Here is an 11305-nt window from a genome sequence, read left to right on the forward strand (position 1 = left end):
CCGTCAGCCTTCAGTTTGTTCTCAGTATTCAAGAGTCTCTCATGGTTTGCCTCCCTCCCTCTCCCATTAAGCTGTATTTAAAACTTGGAGCACATGTACCCCAATGTTCATGGCGGCACTTTCAACAATAGCCAAATCATGGAAAGAGCCTAAATGTCCATCACCTGATGAATGGATTGAGAAGATGTGGTATATATACACAATGGAGAACTACATGGCAATGAGAAAGAATGAAATCTGGCCATTTGTAGCAACGTGGATGGACCTCAAGGGTGTCATGCTAAGCAAAATAAGTCAGGCAGAGAAGGACAGAAACCTATGTTTGCACTCATAGGTCTAACAGGACAAACCTAACAGAGGACCATGGGGAGAGGAAGGGGGAAAGAAAGCTGGGGAGAGAGAGGGACACAAATCATGAGAGACTATTGAATACTGGAAAAGGAACCAAGGGCTGAAGAGGGAGGGGGAGGGAAAGAAAAGAGTGATGGTCATGGAGGGGGGCACTTGTGGGGAGAAGCACTGGGTGTTATATGGAAACCAATTTGACAATAAACTATCATAAAAAATAAAATAAAATAAAACTTGGGGGGACAAGAGAATCTTTCTAAACATTTACGATTTATACAAACTGATGTCAAGATTTTAAAAGCAAAGTCTGGTATAAGTGTATCGAATAATGTAAATTTTCTTACAAAATGCGTTCTTAGTAGGGTATCCTTTCTGTTACACACACTCTTTTTTAAGTGCTCCTGGACCAAAAGGGGTAAAGGAGAAATAAAATCCCTAAAATCACGCTAGATCAAAACTGAGTATCCCTAAACAATTCTCATCATTAGGTAGGCCAAGGCATTGCATTTTTCTCTGACTTCTTTGTTTTGCTGCTCTCTTCCACCAACGTCTAATTCTCAGTGTGTGTGATCTTATGACAGTCTGAAGTCCTGTTAATATTTTCTCTTCTGTTGCTGAAGGGCATGGGGGCAGTGTTTTTCAACAAGGGAGAGAACTGTATTGCGGCTGGGCGGCTGTTCGTGGAAGACGCCATCCACGACGAATTCGTGACAAGAGTGGTAAGACAGCTTCCGATTTGCTTCATGAGTCGTAGAGAAAGTACTTTTACCTGAAAAGTACTTCTGGCGTTACTGATGAATTTTTAGGTGTGATAATTAGTACTGTGCTATATATATATGTGTGTATATATATATATATATATATATATATAAATAATCTATGTATTTTAAATGACATAGCCCTTACCTTGTAGAGTTAAGTCCTGACATATTTATAGGGGATATTATATGATGTGTAGACTTTGCTTCAGAGTAACCCAGGAGGATAGGGGCACCTGGGTGGCTCAGTCCGTTAAGCTCTGACTCTGGCTCAGGTCATGATCTTGTGGTTCGTGGGTTCAAGCCCCACATTGGGCTCTGTGCTGACAGCTCAGAGCCTGGAGCCTGCTTTGGATTCTGTCTCTCCCTCTCTGTCTGTCCCTCCCTCACTTGCACTCTGTCTGTCTCTCTGTCCCTCTCTCTCACTCTCAAAAATAAATAAACATTAAAAAATAATTTAAAAAAAAAAGGAGGGGAAGTTAGTGGGGGAATAAATTGGCCAAGAGTTGGTAATTGTTAAAGCTGGGTGATGGGTACATAGAGTGTCATTATATTGTCTACTTTTATATGTATTTGCAACTTTTCATAGTCAAAAGGTATAGGTCTCTATAAAAAATTTTTAAGAGTTTTTATTACCTATACCTCACTCTGCATTTATAGTAAATTATATCCTTGAGACTTATGGGAAAAGTAACTCCTAGATTATTGTAAATTTCTAAGTTGACTAAGAGAGATATACTACTGGATCCTTGCAAATCATCAATACACAGTTAATAGGACAGCCATTAATTTCTTCCACTGAAATATATAGGTAAATACATACATACCTCCTATACATTGGTCATCATTTTATACATGTAAGACCAAATGAAGCCATTTGTAGAACTATTAACATCAACTGTGTGGCTAAAATAAACTAAACTATAACACAGTATGCCATTATTATGGTAACAGTAATCATGAATTTGTTTGAATTTGAAAAACTAGCACCCAGCTTCTTTTTTTCAGAGTCAATTCCCTCTCCCCATTCCCAAGAAGAAAAGGCATTCTTTCTTCATGAGAATAGAAAACAAGAAGACCAAGGGTGCCTGAGTGGCTCCGTCGGTTAAGCATCTGACTCTTGATTTCGGCTCAGGACATGATCCCAGGGTCATGGGATCGAGCCCCCTGTCAGGCTCTGAGCTGACATCATGGTGCCTGCTTGGGATTCTCTCTCCCTCTCTCTGTCGCTCCCCTGTTTCTGCTCTCTCTCTCTCTCACTCTCAAAATAAATAAACATTTAAAAAGTTAAAATAGAAAAGAAAACAAGAAGACCTGTGGATGGGCAGATGGTGGGCAGGGGCGACCTCCTGAACACCCTGTAATTCAGTTTTATACCCCAGTAAAACAGAAGTTGTAGGGTTTTCACAATTACAGTTCGTGGACATTTCAAATGCTGAGACCAGAAATGTCAATCTTCTGCCTTATCAATCCATCAGTAAACGTGTTCTGTGCACACGGAATCTGTACCCATTCACTCACTCAGCATCTATTTTTGAGCACTTACTGAGGGATTCCTGCCAGGCCTAAATGCAAATTCATGGCCCTATTGGGTCTTGGTAACTCACATTCTTTCTTCTTACTGGAAATGGACTTAACATGAAAAAATGCAGGGGCACCTGGGTGGCCCAGTCAGTTAAGCATCTGACTTCAGCTCAGGTCATGATCTCACAGTTTGTGAGTTCAAGCCCCACATAAGGCTCTCTGCTGTCAGCACGGAGCCTGCATTGGCTCCGTACCCATAGAGTGGACAGATGCTCTGTCCTCCTCTCACTCTACCCTTCCCCCATATACTCTCTCTCTTAAAAATAAAAAAAACATTAAAAATAAATTAAAAAGAAAATGCAAAAGTTGGTTAAGGTAAGTGAGGTACATGGTGAATGATTACAAAGACATACCTCAGATGAACATTGCACAATAAAGATGGCTTTCTATTGGAACATTCTAGCAATTCCTTTGGCATGACTATACCATGAAAATGCCACAGGGGCAATCTCCCACATTTGGGGGGAGAAAAAAGATTAACAACGTGGCCATTTTAGAAATTTTTCTGCCTTGAAGAGTAAAACTGTGCTCTATTAACAAATTCCAGAACATCAGGTTTGCTATTTTAATGGATGAACACTCGGGATAATTTGAATATAACATATGTAGCTTATGGTCTGTTAGAACTCAGTGGTTCACAGCTTGGGCTTTCAAGTCAGGAAAACTCTACTATATTTAGTGGTTGTGTGTGTTAAATCATTTACCCTGTCTAAGCCTCGATTTCTTCATCCATAAGATGGAGATAATAAATACCCATCTCCCATGCTTTTGTGAAGACTAGAAGACAACACATCTTTTGACACCTTAGTGCAACAGCCACCGCATGGTGAAAGCTGAGCCGAGGGTATCCATCATTATTATTAACAGTGAATTATGTTTTGTGAACTGGGTGACAAACAGGTGGAAGAAATTAAAAAGATGAAAATTGGTGATCCACTTGACAGATCTACTGATCACGGGCCCCAGAATCATAAGGCCCATCTGGAAAAGCTTCTGCAATACTGTGAAGCTGGAGTGAAAGAGGGGGCCACCTTGGTGTACGGGGGAAGACAAGTCCAAAGGCCAGGTAAGACCGCCTCCACAAGAGGCATGCTGGGATTGTGCTCTGGCACCTTACTCTGCAAACTGATCATTAGCAGGGGAAGAGGTAACATTTGTCTGTATGGCCTGCACGAACCGAATGTCTGGGTACACTGAGTAGCTGATAAAGGAGACTTGTGTTCTTTTAACAGAAAAGTGCCTGCTAATTAATGCATATAAAAATGGTAGAATAGAAAAATAACCACTTTGCACCCCTAATTGAATGAAATGATGGATTCAGGCCATTATCATCAAGGGAGGGTAAAGTTCTCAGGAGAGAGGTTGATGGGGGGAGCTGAGTACGTACACGGTACTGAAGTTTCTCGCCCAGGATGGCTTGCCCGTCTCAAGGAGAAAAATACAGTTTTAAGATGGAGAGATCAAGCTGTCACCGGCTGGGAGCCTCTGGTCATTCTTAGCCACAGTGAAAGCAGGACATCCAGGGATGACGTGTCTCCTATGGGACTCAACGGGCACCACACAGCGTCACCTCTGCCGTGTTCTTGCCAAAGATGGTTAGCCTGAATCTAATTGTGAATTTAGGCCAAACTTACATTTATGAGAAATAAAGGGGATTGAGGAACAATTAAAAAAAATTTTTTTAACATTTATTTGTTTTTGAGAGACAGAGACAGAGCACAAGTGGGAGAGGGGCAGAGAGTGAGAGACACGCATGCAGAATCCAAAGCAAGTTCCAGGTTCTGAGCTGTCAGCACAGAGCCAGATGCAGGGCTCCAACCTACAAACTGTGAGATCATGACCCGAGCCCAAGTCGGCCGCTTAACTGACTGAGCCGCCTAGGCGCCTGGATCGAGGAACAAATGAAATATCCCAAGGAAACAAAGACAAATCTAAATGCACCATATTCTGCAGGACAACTGACTCCATCTGTTTAACAGGTCAATTGCATGAAAAATAAGGGGTGAAAGGTTCTAGATTAATGGGCACTTGAGAGATCCAACAAGTGAACGCAATGTGCAGAACTTATTAGAAGCCTGAATCAAACAAATCAACTGTAAGAAAGATACTTTCAAGGAAAAAAATGTGAAATACAAATCATGAAGAATGAATTAGCACTAATTTTGTTAGATGTGGTCATGTATTGTGGGAAAAAGATCTTTTTTTTTTACAGATCTGTACTGAAATACTTGGAGGTGAACCCTGTAATCTCTGGAATTGGGTTTCAATTATTTCAGCAAGGAAAAAAATGAATCAAAGATAACAAAATAGAAGTAAATATTTATTTTACAATTCACTATACTATTTTCTCTACTTTGAAATATGTTAGAAAATTTGTTAATAAATAGATTAAAAAATAAGAACCTAGGAATGCTAACGTCAAGTAGGAAAATGAAAAGTTGTCTTGGTTTTATTGACCCAGAAGGGAAGAAAAAAAATTATAATGCAATTAAATGAGCGAACTATTAATTAAAAATTAATTAACCTTAACTGATGACCTTTTCTGTTTTTTAAATAGGCTTTTTTATGGAACCGACTGTGTTCACAGATGTGGAAGACCACATGTATCTTGCCAAAGAGGAATCCTTTGGGCCTATTATGATCATTTCTAAGTTCCGAAATGGGTAGGTTTTTTCAGGCACAATTTAACAGGTTTTGACTAGATAAGGGTTTTTTTTCCCCCAACCATTGTGCTGATTGTACAGACCATAAAATCAGTGAGCATGTGAATTCTCAACTATATGACAATAATTGACTTAAATAACTAGGAGAGAAGGCTGACCAATGTAGGTTGTTGGATATTCTTGCTGCTTAGCTTTAGTTAATGGCTGACAGTATGGACCTTGAGCTGACTAAATTTTAGTCTTTGTCCATCAATAATTGCAACGTCTCTGGAACAAGATAAATAACTGAGAATACCAAAACTAGCTTTCACATTCCCATTCCCAGGGAAGGCAGCAAGCGATTGTCCCGAGGAAAGAGTTCTGCCTTCAGTGGGGATTATGCACCTGAGAGCCCAGCACTCAGCTTTTCATAGAAATGTCCACAGTCACCGTGTAGCCAACGATAAGTGATACACTGGTCTGTGGCAGTGCAGGAAGCTTTCCGAAGTGTTTAGCACATCAGAGAGGCTCACGTAACTGAGCTCGTACAAGAATATTTAATACAATAGACTCTCATGGCATACTGTGCAAAATTCTTCAGAATTCTGGCTTGAATTTTCCTTCAACCAATGAGAGAGTGGGAAAAAAATAGAACACCAAGTTCCAAGGACTCCTTGTTCTTTTATTTATTTTATTTATATATTATTATTTTTTTTAGAGAGAGAGAGCAGGGGAGGGGCAGAGAGACAAGGAAAGAGAATCTTTTTTTTAATGTTTTTTTTTTTGAGACAGAGAGAGACAGAGCATGAGAGGGGGAGGGACGGAGAGAGAGACACAGAATCCAAAACAGGCTCCAGGCTCTGAGCTGTCAGCACAGAGCCGGACGCGGGGCTTGAACCCACAAGTGGTGAGATCATGACCTGAGCCAAAGTCAGACACTTAACCGACTGAGCCACCCAGGAGCCCCAAAAGAGAGAGAATCTTAAGCAGGCTCCTCACTTAGCACAGAGTTGCTGCAGGGTTCAACCCCACCACCCTGGGATCAAGATCTGAGCCGAAATCAAGAGTCAGATGCTTAGCCAACTGAGCCACCCAGCTGGCCCTCTTGATCTTTGATAGACATATTATAATATATATTTGGGGACACTAGGCTACAGTGAGCAAACTTCTGACATGACAGATGCCCTAATAGGATGCCCTATTAACCTTCTTCTCCTCATAAATTCCTCCCATAGGATAGTCTTTGTGTTAAACATGCCGATTTTAGAAGCCAGGTTTGTGGGATAGAAACCAGATAGGTCACAGTTCCTGTCCTTGAGATGCTTGCCAGCTAACGGGGGTGGGGGGGGCCCGAAAGGGACACCGGCAGTTCACCACAGAGGGCCCAAGGCGGCCACAGTGGGTAGAGCCTGTGGCCCGCCTCTGCACCTGACCTCCTCTGTGGGCTTGGGCCAGTTACTCACTCACTCTGAGCGTTGGTTTCCTTGTGATGTTATTAATAGCATCTATCCTTCTATGTCATTCTAAAGATTAAATAAGACATGTTTGCAATTGTGCTGTTGCCCCTGGTATGCTTGTTCTTATCCCAGAAGTAGGCCAAGGCGTCTTATGAAGCTGTGTCATCTTGATGGTCCCCAACAAATAATGGCATAAAGCCATTAGGCGAGTCAATAAATATTTGGGTCCCTCCCACATGCAGTGCATCAAGAAGCATGAGTGTTTTAGCAGAGCCTCAGTTCACTCTAAGTGCAGTTCCAAATTTCTTGTGTGCGTTTAAAATCACGTGTAGCCAAGATTACCTTTGAAAAATCTCTTCAGAAGCCACCACACTGAACCCTGTGCCATGTCCTAAGAAACCCAGCACGATTCATTGTTCCTCCCGCCCGGGGACAGATCCTCTTCCTTTGCTTGAGCGCCAGATGAAATACTTGGGTCGCACTTACTGGCCGTGCTGTAGGAACTTCGTGCAGTTTTAAACATTAGGATGACACTCTTAAAGATGAGGCACTCACACCATAACAGACATGTTGGAACTGGACCCAGTGAGAGATGAGCAGGGTCACGGCTCCACTCTCTTGGGAGTGCGCACACATGGAGTCAAAAGGCAGAGGACTCATGATTTTAGGAGTAATGTTGCTCTCCTTTTATGGAATTTTGTTAATTGAACTCACTCTCATTTGATGATCTAACACCATGGTATAAAGAATAAAACGTCGTTCCTGCCCTCAGGGAGCCTCCAGTGTAGCTGGGAGCTGAGCCAGAAATACAGAAAGAGTTAAATCAAAATACTGAGTTTGGAGGAGGATGTGCTCCCCGATTACGGCTGACTTTTACTGAGCATGTACTGTGTTCCAGGCACCACTCGCTCATTTAATCCTCGAGGTTTAATAATAAATATAAGGTCCCTTTATTATTATTGCCGTGTTTTGCAATTAACAAAGGCATGCGGAGGTAAGTCATTCGCCCAAGGTCAAGAGCCACTACACCCTTCTGCCTCCACAGTGGCACTGGTGGGAGCTGGGAAGGCTTTAGGGCAAGGCTCAGGATGAGCCGTGAGCTGTATGCAAAATCTGGGGAAACGGAGGGAAATAGGGGGGTGCTCTGAGAATATATCCAGACGTAGGACTCGAGGGAGAGGGGAGGAAGTGGGAGGTCATGAAGGAGAACCAAGAAGAAAATGGAAAAGATGACTTCAGATTAGATTTTAAAAGGTGTTGCCTGATATATATATATATATATATATATGAAAAATATAATGCTAGAGTTCTAATATCTCTTTGGGAGTTTCTTTTGGTGTAAGCCTAGCACATTTCATTTATAAAAATTCAAGTTGGCAGTAACGTTTTTCCGTTCCTAGCACGCAGGGGGCATAGAGGAGAACATAGCGTGAGAGTGTTTTGCTTTGCATTCAGTGATACGTTGTTTCCCTAAAAACATCTTGCAGGGACGTCGATGGAGTGTTGCAGCGAGCAAATGACACGGAGTACGGTTTGGCCTCGGGGGTTTTTACAAGAGACCTCAATAAGGCCATGTACGTGAGCGAGAAACTAGAAGCGGGAACGGTTTTTGTTAACACCTACAACAAGACGGACGTGGCCGCCCCTTTCGGTGGGGTGAAACAATCCGGCTTCGGGAAAGACTTAGGTATGCCCTGCTCTTCTACTGCATGTTCCCTTGGCTTGCCTTGTTTCCTGCGACACTTGGGTATTGCTTTAAGGGACATTTCCTACATGGCAGCGGTCTCTGGGTTTATATGGGCACTTGTTTTTTAATGCGAAACACTTTTATTTAACATACATTCAGAAAAGTACACAAACTGCACTTTAAAAGAAAAGTGTTTTTGGGGGGGCAGCCAGGTGGCTCAGTCGGTTAAGCGACCGACTTTGGCTCAGGTCATGATCTCACAGTTCGTGGGTTCAAGCCCCGCGTCGGGCTCTGTGCTGACAGCTCAGAGCCTGGAGCCTGCTTCGGATTCTGTATCTCCCTCTCTCTTGGACTCTCCCCTGCTCACGGTGTCTCTCTCTGTCTCTCAAAAATAAATAAAAAACATAAAAAAAGAAAAGGGGTTTTAAAAGATGAGTGTTGAAAAGAAAATATCTTTTAGCTAAAATATATTTGGCCTTTTACCAGACATTCAGCATGAACTTGGTTTAGCTTTCCTAGGACGAAGTGGAGTCAAGGAAGAGAAATAGGTGGAGGGCAGTACTCAGCTAGCTCCGAGAATAAGTCTTGTCTGTAAGCGGCTTGGCGGTCTTTCAGCATCAATCCTGCAACTGGCAGAGTTTTCTGGGAGTCTGGGAACTCATATTTAGAGTTGCAAAAAGTCCAAAAGATAATTTTTTGTGGGCAATGACACTATCACATTTCAAGTCATAGCTTACTTTGAGCACTACCCATGTATAGACCGGATATTATGCTAACTACTTTACCTGTAATTGCACAAGCGATCCTCACAATAGCCTTGGGAGGTAAGTGCTATTATCTTTATTCCATATTCTATATTCCCCATTTAGTCTATAAATATAGTCTATATTTCTAATATCTATATATTCTAGAAATATATTCTATATTCCATATTTATAGAATAAATGGGGAAACTGGGGATCAGAGACATTGGGTAACTTGCCCAAAGTTGTACAGCCAACTACCGCTGGAAAGAGAGTTCCAAGCAGGCAGTCTGGCTATAGAGCCCATGTTCTCTCTGCACCCTAGTCTGCATGTTCTTTCAAAAACTGAAATGTTTGTGGTCCACTAATATAAACTTGGTTAATTTGGGGGTATTTTTACATCTCTTTCCTGCTCACTTTTGGCAGTGTTTTTGCAGCAATAAAGGTGGCTCTCATTTTAAATTCCACGGAGTTGAAGGTAAAGAGTGTTTATTATAAAACAATAGAATTTGCCGAAATAGTTTCTCTCCCAATTTTAAACTCCCTAAGCTCAAGGGTTCCCAGCCTAACTGTACATTGGATTAGAGTCACCTGGAAGATTTAAAAAATACAAAGATGCTGATTTAATTGGTCTGGGGTGGGGCCTGGGATCAGGAGTTTTAAAGGCTTCCCGAGGTAATTCTACAGGAAGGTTAAGAAGCCTTGCTTTAGCTCAACTTCGCGGATCATATACTCATTAGTTGCACCTGTGGTACAAGTGCCGTAGAAATCGACACTTGTACCAGCTCAAAACAGAATAGAAACAGAGAGCAAACCTATTTATTTATTTATTGCCTGGATATACTCTTCTCTACATTATGTAAGCCAGGAAAACTGCATTTTCCTTATCTTTAAAATAAGATTACACCAAAGGGTCTCAGACTTCTTTCTTCTGCTCAATTCTGCTTCATTTAATATAATCCAAAGGACAGTATCTTGGCTGCTTCTGTTTAGCCTAAATGGGCAAAGGACAGAGATGAAGAGCTTGTCATAAGGCAGGGAAATGAGGGAGAAAGGTCTGTGGTAGAGACTGACCAAGCCAACACGGTTCCTCAGTGGACCTGATAGGTGGGCTTGAGTCCCTGCTCCTCAAGGTGTGGTCCGTGGACTAGGAGCATCGGCACCAGCAGGTGATGGTGAGGAAGGCATCATCTCGGGGCCTCCACTGGACTTAGTCAGAAGCTCCCGTTTCACAAGGTCTCCAGGTGACTCACATGAACTTTTACGGTTTGATAAGACTTGGCTCCGGCCACATTCGAGTTGCCCAGTGATCGATAACACCTACACCGGGGTCCAAAAGCCCGGCGACATCACCTCCACTTATGAACAACGCTTCTCTCCCCTAGGTGAGGAAGCTCTAAACGAATACCTCAAAACCAAGACGGTGACACTGGAATACTAGAGAGCACTGTCGTCGGGAGCCCTCTGCACAGCCCCCCTCCGCTCCCGACACACGTTGGAAGCCCGGCCGTGCTGGGGGAAGAGGTATCGACCGCGAGTGCAAAACTGCGCACATGGACCATCAAGAGGGTCAGGCCCCATGTCTAAGCATTTAACCTGTGCCTGAGAGTTTTCTACTACACCTTTTATACTTTCAAACGGTTTGTAGTTGTTGGGATTTGACTATATTGTACATCACACGTATTTCTAAACCGCCAAGCTGCTTTCTCTCCCCAAGACTAATCTAGCCGTTGTTCATCTTGAAAAATGTCAGTATCAGCCTGTTGTAATACACGAGGTGCATTGTGGGGGAATCTTTGCATAATGTGTGCAGATTTTAACTTCCGAAACTATACCTGTGGGGCTATTAAAAAGATTTCCTATAATTTTGCTCTCAAGGAACAGTATATCCTGTAAGGAATATGAAATGAATTCTCTTTTTTTTTCATATTTGGAAATAAGATACATCTTTGTGCCTTTTGATGTTCTATTTTTCAACCCACTGTGATGGGTACCCAACCCACAAACAGTTCTTGAGTACTTCCAGGTGAGGGGTACTGTGTAATGTTCTGAGGAGTAGACAAAATTTAACATACTCCAGACATTA

At 42.3% G+C, this 11305-nt stretch overlaps 1 protein-coding gene across 1 annotated transcript in view; it reads left to right on the plus strand.

The window, feature by feature from the left end:
- The window catches only part of ALDH1L2 (aldehyde dehydrogenase 1 family member L2), a 60799-nt gene extending 49715 nt beyond the window's left edge, over positions 1 to 11084 (plus strand). The window contains 5 exon segments of the mRNA XM_029953845.1: positions 930 to 1067; positions 3591 to 3756; positions 5248 to 5353; positions 8277 to 8476; positions 10605 to 11084. Coding sequence (XP_029809705.1) covers positions 930 to 1067; positions 3591 to 3756; positions 5248 to 5353; positions 8277 to 8476; positions 10605 to 10660 — 666 coding nt within the window. The 3' untranslated portion in view covers positions 10661 to 11084.
- Positions 11085 to 11305: the final 221 nt, after the last annotated feature.

Source organism: Suricata suricatta, chromosome 10, assembly GCF_006229205.1.
Source record: "Suricata suricatta isolate VVHF042 chromosome 10, meerkat_22Aug2017_6uvM2_HiC, whole genome shotgun sequence".
In the NCBI taxonomy this organism is placed as follows: Eukaryota; Metazoa; Chordata; class Mammalia; order Carnivora; family Herpestidae; genus Suricata; species Suricata suricatta.